Below are 15,554 nucleotides of genomic sequence, written 5' to 3' on the forward strand. Positions count from 1 at the left end.
AAATCTCTTTGGGATACTAACCTAGTAGTGATATTGCTGGATCAAAGAGGATGTATTCTTTTAAAACCCTTTGGGCATAATTCCAAATTGCTTTCCAGAATGGTCAGATCAGTTCACAACTCCAGCAACAATGCATTAGTGTCCCAATTTTGCCACATCCCCTCCAACATCTATTGTTTTCCTTTATTTCATATTAGCCACTCTGCTAGGTGTAAGGTGGTGCTTCAGAGTATGAATGTGTACATTTTTAATTTCATAATAGTCTGACCTCTATGGCATATGCATTTATTTTGAATAAATATCCTTAATTACAGTGTAGGTTCAAAGCTTCCCACAGATTGTTTCACATTAAACAGATTTTTGTAATGAAACCACAAAGCTATATCTTTCAATACAGTGTAATAAAAATCCTTAGCTTTAAGCTACTGGCTACTTCCTCTCTGATATCTCATAGGAGATCAGATTAACTCTCTGTAAAGTTGCTGCAAAGGTATCCATTTGTGTATGCATGTTTTCATCCAGTTACATAAGAGAAGAATATTCATTAAAGCTCAACCTGTAGAGGATTACCAGTTGGCCTCTTTCTCTATACCCTCTCAAACTGAGTGTGACAAGAATGTCCCCAACCTGCAGAAAGGCTTTGAGATTAAACACAATTGTCCTCGGTCAGTGAGTGGTCCTGAGGGTTGGCTAGCACTGTATCTAGTTGGCCAGCATATCTTGTCTCTTATAGTCTACCTGATTGCACATTTTAGGTAGCTCTATCTATGCCCCATCATGAAGGTCAAGGAGATCTTGAGTCTATTCCCATGACACTATCTTCTAACACATATTCTGCCAGGCCAGAAATAAGAAAGTGCTCAGGGGGAAAAAGGGGAAAAGTAACTCTCCCTCCCAAACTATAGTAATAAAACTGAAGATAGAAAAAGAATCCTGCATCTTGATCTAAAAGTACCTATAAAGAGGGTGGGGAAGATTTCATGCATCAAATCTTCAGTGATTTCATGATAAAAAACAAAAGGCTCTTTTTGCCTAGTGTTCCCATGCACCATGTAAGATGCAGATTTCTTCGTAAAAGTGGTGCTTTTTTTGGTGGAAATACTGCTCCACTGGTTTATGTGTGCTTCATTTTGCTCTTTGCTGCTCCCAATAACCTAAAGTCATTGACATTGTGACCTAACAGTTCGCTTCCTATACTGCTCTTTCTGTTTCTTTCTTTTTCTTTCTCTGTGTCTTTCTTTCGCTCCTCTTTTCTCTCCATGTATCCTCTTTCCCCCTCTTTCTCAACCTTCCTTACCCTTTTCTGCTTTTCTAACTCTTTATCCATCCATTTTCTTTCTTTCCTATTTCTCCTCTCACTTCTCTGTTGCCTTTTTGTTCTTTCACTCATCTTCTCTTCTCTCCCCTTCCTTCTCCTCTCCCTATCCTTTTTCTGCATCTTCTGCTTTATGAATTCTTTCTCATTCTCCTTGTCTTTCTCCTTTTCCTTTTCTTTTCTCCTCTTGCCCCTATCTCATTTTCTTCCACTTTTCTTGCTTTCTCTCTCTTCTCTTTCCTTTCTTTCCCTTTAATCTTTACTGTTTGCTCTTCTAGTACCATTTTTCTCTTTATTGTTTTATGACTTTCTTGTTGTCTTCCTGTCAGTGTTTCTTTCCTTTCTGTCTCCCATGCCCTTCACCTGCAGAAAGTGATCTTTCCGAGACAGGACGATGTGCTCATCTCCTTCCTGCCTCTGGCTCACATGTTTGAAAGAGTTATACAGGTAAGACACCTGTCTGACTGACTGGGCCTGGTTCGGGCTCCTTTTGTTTTCTTACAGAGTCAGTGGTCACCCACTTGTGAGGATGTACACATTTCCTATTTGCCTTTAGCACACATGTTTGAGAGAATGGTACAGGTAAGGCCCAAGCATCAGAGAAGTCTTCTTCTGTGACAAGAACGAATAACCCTACTGAAATCATTCACAGTGTGACATAGAACTAAAAATGTACCATACTCAGAAAGTCTCATAGTCTTGAGTACCATAGTCAGAAAGTCTTCAGTGCTTAAACATTGGACTAATCATCTGTGTGTGTGTCAAAGTTCTGTAGGGTGTAGGATAGCTAAAATGATATCTATCTTTATTACAGGGGCAACTATGCTGGGACCAAATCTCCTAAGCTGGGGAAACTAGTGCATCCCCACTCCCTCCACACCCTTACAACAGTAATGGCTTCTTCAGTGGAAACTTCTTCATCATAATCCCTGTTGGCATGATTTAGACCAGTTATTGCTAAGTTCACAGAGAAAACTCAGTATAATTTTCACCCCATTTCTGACAGAATTTTCACAAATCTTCATATAACAAACATAGGGAAACATCCTGGATAAAACTCTAGAAAATGACCAACAATTATCTTTTACAAAGTGCTTACTATGTGCTAAGTACTGTGCTAGGCACTGGTGATATAAGGAGAAAAAATAATAAAATGCCTATACACAAACAATTTATATTCTAATGTATAGGAGAAAATGAGTATGTGTAAAAATATATATAGCAAAAATGTAAAGTGAATAAATACAAATGTATATAAAGTAGTTAAATATGTTTGAGAGGGAAAACACCAGCAGTTGAAGGATCAGGAAAGTTTTCATGAAAAAAATGATTGAGCCACATCTTAAATAAAGAGTTGAATTCCATGAAGTAAGCAGGAAGGGGTGGGGGTGAGGAGAGGGGGAGAGGGAAAGAGAAAGAGAGGGGGAAAGAGAGAGAGAGAGAGAGAGAGAGACAGAGAGAGACAGAGACAGAGAGACAGAGACAGAGAGAGAGAGAGAGAATGAGGATGAGAATGAATGTGTTCCAGGCATAAAGAATAGCTGATGTAAAGGCACAGAAATGGATGATGGAATGTTTTTTTTTGTGAGGAACAGAAAGGGGGCCAGTTTGCCTGGACTGCAGAGGGCAAGAGGGGGTGTAATGGATGTCCAACAAGGTTGGAAAGATAGGTTGGAGCCAGGTTGTGTAGGACTTTAAGCTAAACAGAAGAGTTTACATTTTATACCAGAGATATCAGGAAGTCACTAGAATTACTGAGCTGGAGTTTAGATCTGTGCTTAAGGAAAATTGCTCTCAAAGTATGTAGGCTAGATTGGAGTAGAAAGAAACTTGAGTCAGAGAAATCAATTAGGAGACTGTCAGAATAATCTAGGTGAGAGCTGATGAGGACCTGAACTAAAGTGGGTGCCTATAGAAAAGGTGTCAGATATGAGAGATCCTGTGAAAGGAGAAGCAACAAGCTTTGGTTACTTTTTGGGCATGTGGAGAGAGAATGAGGATACAAAGATAATACTAATGTTATGAACCTAAGACACTAAGAGGATTGTCATGCCCTCTGCAGAAACAGGGAAGTCTGGGAGAAGAGATTTAGGGAAGAAATATAATGAATTTAGTTTTTCCCATGTTGAGTTTAAGATATCACCAGTATATGAAATTGGAAGTGCCCAATAAGCAATTGGTGGTACAAAGTTCAAGTTCAAGAAATAGATATATCTGGGTTTCATCTGCATAGAGAATAAATTTAAATTTACATAAGATGATGAAGTCATAAAAAGACAAAGGGTATAGAGGGAGAAAAGGGCCTAAGTCAGAACCAGTTAGGAGATATAAAATGGATGACAAATCAGTCAAGAATACTGAGAAGGGACAGTCAAACAGGAAGAAAACAAACCATAAGAGAATAGTGTTCATAAAAACACAGAGAGGAAATAGTATGCAGGAGATAGGTTTGAAAAGGATGAGGTTTGAGGAAAAAATATTGGATTTGGCAATTAAGAGATCATTTATTAGTTATAGAATCACTTACAATTTGGTGATGTGGTTGGAAACCAGATTGCAAAGAGCTCAAGAGTGAATGAGATGAGAGGAAGTAGAAGTATCAAGTATAGATGTATACCTAAGAAATGCATTTCTTATGAATATAAGAGTGTGCCTAAGAAATGAAATCAGTGTGACCCCCAGTAACATAGAAGGCTCAACATCTTTCATCCCTAGACACCTCTTCATTTGACTCCTGCTAAGATAAGAAATGTGAATTTGAAAAAATATAGGACCATTTGCAAATATAGGCCCAAATGAAATATCTGAATTTCTTTGTAAATATTTAGTAAATGTTTGTTGACCAAAGAGTGTTACCACTAAAAGTTAGCCGGAAGTAGACTAGGATGAAGAAACTTCAAACCAGTTTCAACAAAATACATTTCTTTCCCCAGTAGTGTTCCAGGTGATCTTCACTGATAGGCCAGTAACTCTTCCACTTTCTTCATTATTTTCTTTATAATATAAAAGTCAACCAATTCAGAGCTGGGGCCAAAAATCAGCTTCCATACCCATCTAATTTAAAGATGCTAAAGAAGAATCTTCCCAGCAGACTCATGTCAACCTTCCCTCTGAAAGCTTTAAGAATATGGCAGTTAGGGGGGCAGCTGGGTGGCTCAGTGGATTGAGAGCCAGACCTAGAGATAGGAGGTCCTAGGTTCAAATCTGGCCCCAGATACTTCCCAGCTGCGTGACCCTGGGCAAGTCACTTAGCCCCCATTGCCTAGCCCTTACTGCTTTTCTGCCTTGGAACCGATACACAGTATTGATTCCAAGATGGAAGGTAATGGTTAAAAAAATTTTTTTAATAAAAATAAAAAGAATATGAAAGTTATCTGCAGTCACTGCCCTCTTTCTAGATATCAGACCACAGTCTGAGAACAAAGGGGATGATGCTATGATTCGGGATGGAGAAAGCATTTTTTACTATCACTAAAATCACTGACCTTTGAGTAGCTACTGTAGATTGTGCCATTACTTTACAAGTGAAAGAAAAACTTGAAATATTAATGCATGACATCATCCTAGTTTGTTAGCAAATTTAGGAGTAGTACCTGGGGAGATTGGGGGAGTAGTAGCCACTAGAAGAAAGAACTTTGTTATACTAACCAATGACTACTTAATGAGGTCTGGAAAAGTTAGGGCAATTTTCAAAGGTGCCTGTGGAATCCCTGGGCTGAATGAATTCTGGTGAATGAATTTTTTGGGGGAGGGAGTTGAGTTGTATAATGTTAACAATGAAGTAAACAACATTTGTTTCTATGATAGCTTATTAACAAATCAGTAATATACAGAAGTCAATGAAGAGTTGCTTTAAAAAATAATCAAGTCCTAGGCAGGGAAAACAGTCAGGTCCCTTGTAGGAGAAGATATTCTGTAAGCACCCTTAGTAGATGACCCCTTCACACTCAAGTCTTAACCATACATGGACTTACTCATTTGAATGGATTCTAGAATGGAAAATGAATGTCAAGGACAGCTAGAAAAAAGCTCTTTCCTCCCATCATCTTCCATTTTGAACTTCAAGTTTCCACAGCTATGAAGCTGGGGAGATGATTCAATGACCTCTGAGGTCTCTTCATTCTATGAGTCACAATCCCACTCTATCATAGAGAATTTTCTTTGTTGTACCTCTCTTTGAAAGGTATTTTTCCTCAATTTGAGAATACAGGTTTATATTGTCATCCAAGGAAACTAGAAGAGACGCCATGGTGCCATCTTCCTAATTAAACATCACTTGGAAGTTATGCTTAATTATATTGCATACACATGTTTATGGAAACAAAACAAAATGCACAGGCCTGAACTATAGAAAATTTTCCACATTCTTGTGGCACAAGTTTACTTGTTGCAATCATAGAAGCAGCCTGACTGCTACCTCTAGGTGACACTGATGAAGAAAAAAATGGTCAGGCATTTGAGGTTGGAGTGGGACTCCCAAAGTGACACCTTTGTTCCCACTATATAAATCACAAAGAGGCCAATTTGTAGAAGCACAGACAACTTTGGGATAGGGTGAGCCCCTCCTATCCCCAGGTTCCAGAGCTGCCCAGAAATGATAACACATTGTTGGACCGTCTGGGTTTAGGCCAATCGTTGCTCTGTCCTCTGGGATTAGAATAGTTTTAAATAGCTCTTTATCTCAAAGTGAATACAGCCTTTTTCTCAGTGTCTTCCTCTCTCTCCTACACCCTTTTCTTGAACAGTCAGTAGTGTACTGCCATGGGGGGAGAGTTGGATTCTTCCAAGGAGATATTCGCCTTCTGTCAGATGACATGAAAGCTCTACATCCCACCATCTTCCCAGTGGTCCCCAGACTGCTAAACAGAATGTATGACAAGGTGAGCTGGTTTGGTCATTACAGAGTTCAATACAGCAAACATCTATTATTTTTGTAAAGATATTTTATTTTACCAATTACATGCAACAACATTTATCTACTTAAGTTTTCTGAAGTTATAGGATTCAAATTGTCTCCTTCCCCCTTCCCAGAGATGGTAAGCAATTTGATTTGGGTTATACATGTATTATCATGTAAAACATATTTCTGTATTGTCAGTTTTTGTAAGAGAATACCCCAATAAAACCCAAAACCCAAAATAAAAACCAAATAAACTAAAGTGAAAAAATCACATGCTTTGATCTGCATTCTGACATCAACGGTTCTTTGTCTAGAGGCAGATAGCATTCTTTATCATAAGTCTTTCGAACTGTCCTGGATCTCTGTATTTCAACAAGCAACTATTAAGCACCTACTGTGTGCCAGGCTATAAGGACAAAAACAAACAGTCCCTGCCCTCACAGTTTAACTCCCTCAAAGGAAGAAAGTAACATTTTCCGAAAAGTAAATAAAAAATAAATACAAAGGAGGTTTTCGGGAGGCATTAACAGTTGAGGATATCAGGAAAAGCCTAGAGTACGTGGGCGGGGGAGGGTGAGTATAGTGAAGGGTAAGCCCTAGAACTAAGTCTCAAAAGAAAATAAGTTCTAAGAGGCCAAAGTGAGAAGGGGAAACATTCTGGGCAAGTATGACAGCTATGAAGTATTCTAGGTGTACAGAAGATGGAATGTTATTTACAGGAAATAGCACATAAACCTATTTAGTTGGAATGGAAGGTCCATAAGATAGAGGTAATTAGCCTGGAAAGATAAGTTGTAGCCAAAGAGAGGACCCATTCTTCCTGTCCTGAGTTGGACACTGCCCCATTCTAACCTTCAATCAGTGCATCTAGCCATGTAATTCTCTTCTTGAGAATAATAATGGGGAGAGTCTAATGAGCCTCCATCATTATTCTGAGCTATGGATGCCGGAAGGAGGTGAGTTTTTAGTTGACTCCTCCAGTTACTCAAATGAGTTGAAACTGGTTTGAAGTTTCTTCATCCCTTGTCTGCTTCTGGCTAACTTTTAGTGGTAACACTCTTTGGTCAACAAACATTTACTAAATATTTACAAAATACAATGCACTGTGGGGGCAGCTGGGTAGCTCAGTGGATTGAGAGCCAGACCTAGAGACCGGAGGTCCTAGATTCAAATCCGGCCTCAGACACTTCCCAGCTGTGTGACCCTGGGCAAGTCACTTGACCCCCATTGCCTACCCTTACCACTCTTCCACCTATAAGTCAATACACAGAAGTTAAGGGTTTAAAAAAAAATTTTTTTTTAAAAAAATACAATGCACTGTGCTATCCAAACTCAATAGAAAGATTGTTACATTTAAGTATTGTTAAGTATGAAGTAAGTGATGATAATCAAGAATAAGTTCCCTGTAATAAAATCTTCAAGCAGAAGCTGAATGACTGTGACAGAAATGTCAGAAAGGGAATTCCTACTCTGGACTAGATGACATATGGTTCTATGATTCTCCTCTCATCTCTCTTTCCTTCCCACAACCTTTGATATTTTCTGTTACTCTAATTCTACAATAACAGATAGGTGGGAGGACACCATAAAGGCCTTGGAGAGACATCTTCATTTCTTGTTCCTAATATTTACAATTCCTATTCTTGTATCTACAATTCTTGTTCCTGATACTTAGTCAATTTCAGCAGCTTCTCCTCTCCTAAAGCCACCAAAGGTGGAAGTAGAGTTTTGTTCTGGGATTACATGTTATTTTCCATCTTGAAGAAGTTACTTAGAATGAAATTTTGTGCCTATTGAGAGCTTCTGTTCATTTTTTTGAATTTTTTTTCTCAGATCTTCAGCCAAGCAAATACTCCATTGAAGCGGTGGCTCCTGGAATTTGCAGCAAAGCGTAAGAAGGCTGAAGTCCGAAGTGGAATCATTAGAAATGATAGTATATGGGATGAGCTTTTTTTTAATAAGATTCAGGTAAGGAGTTGTCTAAGCAGCTATAGAGTGATATTCCAGTATCAAAGAGTTCATTCCATAAAGAAATTAAAATAATTCTAGATGCTTGTCATTCCAAAAAGCCCCAAGTGATTTGCTCAGATTTCTAAGTCTCATAACTTTAACACTGGCATATTATAACTAGAGTGGGTGAAACAAGAGTCATTTATGGAAACTAACTACAGAAAGGAGAGAAAGGGCTTTATGGGGATTGAAATAAGTAATTCTCTAGGGACCTCAAAAATTTTTTATTTTCTCCATGAAATTACCCAGAGTCTGTAAGGTACTGAAACTACTTCATGTTTTCCCTGATAGACAAAGGGAAGAAAAAAGCTGAACACTAAAACCAAGGTAATTTTCATGGAGCAATACTAAATAAAAGTGTATTAGAAAGAACTCTGGTCTGGGAGTTAGCAGACCTGGGTTCTGGTCCTGGCTGGCATTGACTTACTGGGGCCTTGCGATATTCCTTTCTTCTTTCCAGAACTCAGTATCTTGCTCTAAAATGAAGAGGATGGATAGATACTTTTTGAGCTCCTTTCCAGTTTTCACATTCTATGGTTCTTAAGAATTATTTCTCTCTAATTTTATCACGTGGCCAGTGATTAATGAATTATAAGGACGGGGAAAGAAACAAGTGGTAGAAAATCGTTAGTCATAGGGGTCATAGTGACATACAGAAGAAAATGAAGCTTACGTTCTCCCAAAAAAAAAAATAATTATTTCTCTCTTCCTTTCTTGCCCTTCACTTGCCCCTGAACAGGACCAAACTCTTAGTTATTATTGTGTACTTCTGCCAGAACACCCCTTACCCCTGCCCATCTTCTCTAGGGAGATAGAGTTAATTAGTATTTTTGAAAAATGATATGACTGTGCATTCATTTGCTGCTCCATTATTAACCATGAAAGTTGATCACTCTTTAATGTGCTTTTGGCCCCACTTATAAAGATGGAGAGGTCTAAGTCTTCTTTATCCACTGAGATGCACTGCAAAAGGAAGCAATGTATTGATCTGAAAACTATATATAAAAAGCAAAGCCATTAGCATTTCAGAAATTCAAAGTAATTTCTTATAACTTAGCTCTTCTGCTTCTGAGAAATGATGTAATAATGACTAGGTATGTTTTAAGGACATCAGAATTAAGTAGAGAACAAAATCTGCAAAAAGGTACATAGATTAGTAACTTATGTAAAAAAAATTGTAGCAGGACATGAAAGATTTGTAAACATCATTAAGGTTCCATTGCATTTAACTTATTGTCTCCAAACTTGGAATTGAGCAAGTAGCATTTCCATGTCCCCAGTAGATAATGTTGGGTTCTCTTTAATTAGCTATCAGATTTACAGTCTGCTTTCTAAGGCTATAGCTTTACCATTGACTTGTTATATGACATTGGCCAGAATAATCCCTTTCCACAGGTGTCAATTTTTCCATTTGTAAATGGAACAAGCTAATTGCTAAGATTCTTCTCACCTTTAACATTCAGTGGTTGTATGTCTGAGCTTTCTATCCCTGAAGATTTCCTTGGATTTGGTTCCCAAACTATGTAGTTATGTGTTAAGGTTCTGCGAACGCAGCCATGTGTCAAGATTCTAATTAACTCATTGTTTCCTATCATCTGTTCCACAGGCTGGTCTTGGTGGGTGTGTTAGAATGATTGTCACTGGAGCAGCTCCTGCATCTCCCACAGTTCTGGGTTTTCTTCGTGCAGCATTGGGGTGTCAGGTACAGCACCACATTATGTAGCCTATCTTCCCGTGGAGTCACATCTTGGGAGCAGCCATGTATATTCCCATGAGTAAGTTAGCTAGAAGTCATGAGGAACCAGTGATCACACAACAGCTTCTCCTTCCTCCAAGGACAAAAGACATGAGCCCTAAGTTAGAGAATGCCAAGATAAATCTTAGATATTCTGGAAGACAAAGACCACAAGCATCTTGGAGATCACAAAGCTTCCCTCACTGTTAATAACATGTTACTCAGGGTAAAGGGCCTAAATGTGCTGCATATAGGTTACTTGTTTGATCAGTTTCTTAACTAAATTCCTTCTCTATACCAGGCTCTGAGGTAGACCCTGGAGATACAAAAACAAAAATGAAAGAGTGCCTATCCTTTAAGGACCTTCCATTATATTGGGAGAAAATAATATGTACATAAAGAATTAAATAAAAAATATATACAAAATAATTCCTGGGGTGAGAGGACTAGCACCTGGGATGATCACAGCAGACATCTCATAGTGATCTATGAGCTGAATTTTGAAGAAAAACTAGAATTCTATAAGATGCAGAAAATACAGAAGTTCATTCCAACCACTGGAGACATAGCTGAGCAAAGGCACAAATCTGATAGGTGGATTGCTATGTGATTGAAAACAGCAGATTTATTTGATTGAAATGGAGAATGAATATAGTAGAGTTGGTGCCAGGTGGCAAAGAGCTTAAAAGCCAAAAAGAGGTATTTTTATTTTGCCCTGGAGACTTGGGAACAGAGAGGTAATGATATGGTCATAAATGTGCTTTAGGAATATCAGTTTAGCAGCTGTGTAAAGCATTGGAAAGGGGAGAGAACAGAGATAGGAAGACCTATTAGGAGACTATCCCATTAGGCAAAAGGTGCTAAGAGCCCCAACTAGGTAGGGGTTTGGGGGTTAGGAAGGAGTAGTAATGTGAAAAGAGAGAAAGGAATGGATATGAGATTGTCAACTGGTATCATCTACAGGTCAAGCCTATTCCTTTTCTGGTTTGCACAATGTTTCCTAATTCGGAGAGAAATATAAACGTCCTGCCTTTTAATTAAGAGACAATTTTTTAAATATTTCATTTCCACTACATTTGTTTCAGTAATACTTAAAATTAATTTATTTACCCATCATCAAGTACCTATCATTAAGTGTTCTATGGATGGTTCCATAAATTGAACATGATTACTGGGATTCAAGTAAATTGGCCTATATATTGTTTTATGAATGTTTAAATATTAATTTTTTTAAAGTTTTGTACTTGTAACAACTGTCTTCAAGTTCCTAATCATAGTATTACCTTATAACAATGTCTTTTTAATAGTAAAGTAACTAAATTATTTTGGAAGGTGTCTAAGATAGTTCCAAACTTTCATGTATAATGATGATATTTAGAAAGGTTCTACACTGTGCCTTTAAGGTAAATAGCTAAAATAAAACAGAGAGCTTAAAAATAAACTGATGAATTGTGTACAATTATAAAAGCTATAAAGAAAACATCTTAAAACAGTTCAGAGACATTAAGCCCCATTTGGTTGGGGCTTATCACATTACTTTTATACACTACCTACATATAGTTTTTAAAAAAAAAAAAAGAAAGGAAAAAAAAGCACCTTATCCCCAGCCTACCTTATTCACATATTCAGCACTATGATCCCACTAAGCACAATACATAATTATATGTCTTACTCAGCAACAGCCAAAGTCACTTCCCAATGCTGACTATTTCAGGATTATTCCTGGGATGTTAATTGACTGAAAAGAAAAGCATTATGAAACACAGGGAAATTTTCCACTGTTTGAGTAATGCCCAGATATATAAGTACAACCACCATTGACATCAATATAGGAGAGAGCTTTGTCCATATTACCTCATTTAGTATAGACATCTTTGAGTTGGTGTTCCAGGTTAAGAGTTATGTTTCTCTTGCAGGTATATGAAGGTTATGGTCAAACTGAGTGTACAGCTGGGTGTACCTTCACAACTCCAGGGGACTGGACCTCAGGTAAGAAAGGGGGCAATTCAGTATGTAATTCCAGATAGAAAAATGCTTAGGTATACAAGTGTGTTAGAGTCCAAAGGTTCTCCTACTAGGAACAATGGACTGCCAAACTTTCCATAGTTTTTGTGTGACTAAAAGTGAATGGGAATGGGACTATGTGAATGGGAAAGCACTGGCTTCCATTAGAGCCATAATTCTTAGACAGTAGCTTATGACAGTCATTCAGGAAGTCTTGGGGCTCTTAAAATGTTAATGTTTATAACATCATACTACATATAGTTTGTTTCTGACACAGAAAGATAATTTAGGTGATTGGGTATTACCTTAATGGTATTTCATCCAAAGTGTCATTTATCTTTATATTTGTCTTATGAGGAGAATAACAACCTATTACACTACCCACGGTAACTTTTCTAAAACATCTCCTTTCTCCTCAAGTTCCCAGTTCTACTCCACTGTCCCTATCTCGAAAAATTCCTGTATTTTTTACTTTACTAAGACCATTTCTGAATGTGCCTTCATTTCCCATCTGCCAGAACTCAAAACCTCTCTTTGCCCTCCCCCGTACTTTCCATTTTTGCTCCAATTTCAGAAAGTGAAGGAACCTTCCTCTTTGTCACCCTCTAGTAGGGTCTTTGATCCCAATTTCCCTTGTAGTTTTTGCTAATGACCATACCCTTTCTTCCTTCTCATCTTAAATTTTTCTCTTATATTGTTCTTTCCATGTTGCCTACAAATGTTCATTCCTCTTCTATCCAAAAAAAAAAAGGAAAAACTTTTACTTGAATACTGCCATAACTTCAAGCTACTTCACCTACTTACTACTCTTTGTTTACTTTAATTTTATATAATTCCTCAACATCCATCACTGTTCAACCCCCTCTATTGAGTTATACTCTGATGAAACTTCTTTCTCCAAGTCCATCAATAACTTTTTGTGAGGGAAGGAGATCCAGAATTGTGAATGATGTAGAGAACTCCCAGTAAAGAATCAGATGTAAAAACTCATAGTGGAGGGCAGCTGGGTAGCTCAGTGGATTGAGAGCCAGGCCTAGAGACCGGAGGTCCTAGGTTCAAATCTGGCCTCAGCCACTTCCTAGCTATGTGACCCTGGGCAAGTCACTTGACCCCCATTGCCTACCCTTACCACTCTTCTGCCTTGGAGCCAATACATAGTATTGACTCCAAGATGGAAGGTAAGGGTTAAAAAAAAAAAAAAAGAACTCATAGTGAAGAACCTCCCTCTGCTCGTGTAGATTGGCATCTGTTCTGCAATTTACAGCATTAAAGAGTTGCCTATGGCAGAGGTCTTCCTACTTTTTTGATTGCATCTTCAATGTGTTTAATTATTTATAAATTTTTTAGATATATGTATATATGTAGGTATACATTATAAAACATACTCAAAATAGACATCATAAGGATGACACTAAGGAGAAATAATATTTGATCCTTAAGTCAATAGGGATTCATAGGGGTTATTAAGAAGGGGAGACATAGGCTTGTGGTTTAAGATGATCACTTTGACTACAATGTGGAGGATGGACTGGAGGGGAGAGACATAATACAGGGAGAATAATTAAGCTATTGTAATAGTCCAGTTGAGGACCTGAATTAGGATAGCAGGCAAGTAAGTAAAAAGAAGGGAATATATTTGAGAAATATTGAGGAGGTAGAAATGAAAAGATTTAGCCACTGATATATGCCATAAGTGAGATGTTAGGGATGACACCAAGGTTGTGAATCTGAGGTATTTAAAGGATGGTAGTTGTAGCTTTCATATTTTAACCAATAAAGAATAGGAGGCCATTTCTCCAAGAATAGCTTTGTTTATTAATAGGGGCACACAATTCCCATTAATTGAGAGGATCCTTTTTGCCAGCCTCCTTCCATGTTAAAGAGCAAGTATGTCCTGCCTTTTGCTTATAAAGGGAGTTATGTCTTCTTTCTGATTGACCTCAGAGTTCAGCCTTTGGACCCTCCCCATGACAGTCTGTATTGATGAATATTTTGAAAGAGGAGGTAGGCTAACAGACCTCAACTCCTCCCTCATTACCTCACCACAGGGGTGGTCTGCCCTATACTGGAAGGTGCCAATCCCCCAGCCATATAGCTGGCCTAGCCCACTCCCAAAAGGGTGAGAGTTCACCATGATAAACCCTGCCCTTGATCCCCTCAAGATCCTATCAAAAGACAAAGGGTCTTAGGGAATCTGATAGGTGGGAGGACTGGGTAATTGGAGATAGCCTCAGGCCCAGAATCAAACTGTTTCAGCCCGGTCCTGTAGGGGGAGGGGGCAGAAGGGGGGAAATTATTTAACATAATTATCACAATTCAATATTAATTTTCCTTGTGGTGCTATTGACAATTATAGGTAAGTTCAAAAGAGGAGATAGATTTAGATAGAAAGATTTAGGTACACTGAGATCTGTGATGCATGATCTATAAACATTCATCATGTATTATTTTTCCCCAACTCTCCCCCACAAAAAATGATAAAGAAGCCTTTGATCCAAACCACAGAACCTAGCTATAGATGAATGGGTTCTACATTAGTTAATGGTTACCTTGAGGAGCCAATGCCCAAGACAATTATGGGAAAGCAAGGATGGGACGGAGCCAAGAATGAGAGTATTACTATGTAATACATGTGATGGTAGGCTGTGTTGGAGACAAACCCATGATTTGCTATTGTGGGAAGGGTAGATGTGACTCCATCTTCCTAGCCTTCAACTGGTTGATCTATCACTCATGGGATCATACCACACTCTTCTACAGATTTGGCTCCTTCTTTGGATGTCACTGTTTAGGGAACTGAAATTTTAAGCAACTTGCCCAAATTTGCTCAGTTAGTATAAGTCAGAGGTAGGACTCAAATCTAGGTCATCCTGACTCTAAAGCTGATTGTATTCACTAGATGATGCCAGCTCTCTCCAATGACTTTTTACATCCCAAATCCAATGGACCTTTATTTTTTTAGCTCTCATCCTTCTTCACTAAAAAGTAGGGTCATAATGAAAAATAATACACAATGAGCCTTAGAAAGTAGGCTAGAGTCAGATTATGAAGGATTTTTAATGCCAAACAGAATTTTGTGGCTTTTTTTTCTGTATCCTAGAGAAAAAAGAAAGCTACTAAATGATGCTTTTGAACAGAAGAGTGATATGGTCAGACTTAAGCTTTAGGAAAATAAAATTGGCATTAGCTTGGAGAATGGAATAAAGGGAAAACACTTGAAGCTAAAAGATAGATTAGAAGATTATCATTATAATAGATGATCAATATGTATCACCAAAAATCAATATAACAGCAAGAAGTGATGTCATGCTAACATATGGTGGCAGACATATGAATGGAGAGAAGTAGATTCAAGACACAAAACAATAGTAGAATAAGCCAAATATCACAACTGATTAAGGGATAAGGAAGAAGGAAGAGTAGAAGACTCAAAAATCAAGATTATTTCTTAATCTTTTAAAAAGTCTTTTTTGCTGTGTTTCTCTGGCTTTCTCCTCCAACCACCTTCTTGGTGCCTGTGTTCAACTCCCAGAGTCCAGCGCTAGCAAGGCCCTCTCTCCAGACCTCTGCGCCTGCCCAACTGGAGATTT

The 15,554-nt window shown here is 38.1% G+C and overlaps 1 protein-coding gene across 4 annotated transcripts in view; it reads left to right on the plus strand.

The window, feature by feature from the left end:
• Window positions 1-15,554, plus strand: part of ACSL6 (acyl-CoA synthetase long chain family member 6) — a 77,750-nt gene that overhangs the window by 38,974 nt on the left and 23,222 nt on the right. For 2 of the 4 annotated variants that reach the window (XM_044661909.1, XM_044661910.1), the window contains exons 10-14: window positions 1,820-1,897; window positions 6,061-6,195; window positions 8,049-8,183; window positions 9,832-9,927; window positions 11,877-11,949. In XM_044661909.1, coding sequence (XP_044517844.1) covers window positions 1,820-1,897; window positions 6,061-6,195; window positions 8,049-8,183; window positions 9,832-9,927; window positions 11,877-11,949 — 517 coding nt within the window. Of the gene's footprint in view, window positions 1-1,684; window positions 1,763-1,819; window positions 1,898-6,060; window positions 6,196-8,048; window positions 8,184-9,831; window positions 9,928-11,876; window positions 11,950-15,554 lie in introns of all 4 variants that reach the window. The other 2 variants (XM_044661907.1, XM_044661908.1) reach the window with 2 other exon arrangements.

The sequence above is a fragment of the Gracilinanus agilis genome, chromosome 2, assembly GCF_016433145.1.
Source record: "Gracilinanus agilis isolate LMUSP501 chromosome 2, AgileGrace, whole genome shotgun sequence".
Lineage (NCBI taxonomy): Eukaryota > Metazoa > Chordata > Mammalia > Didelphimorphia > Didelphidae > Gracilinanus > Gracilinanus agilis.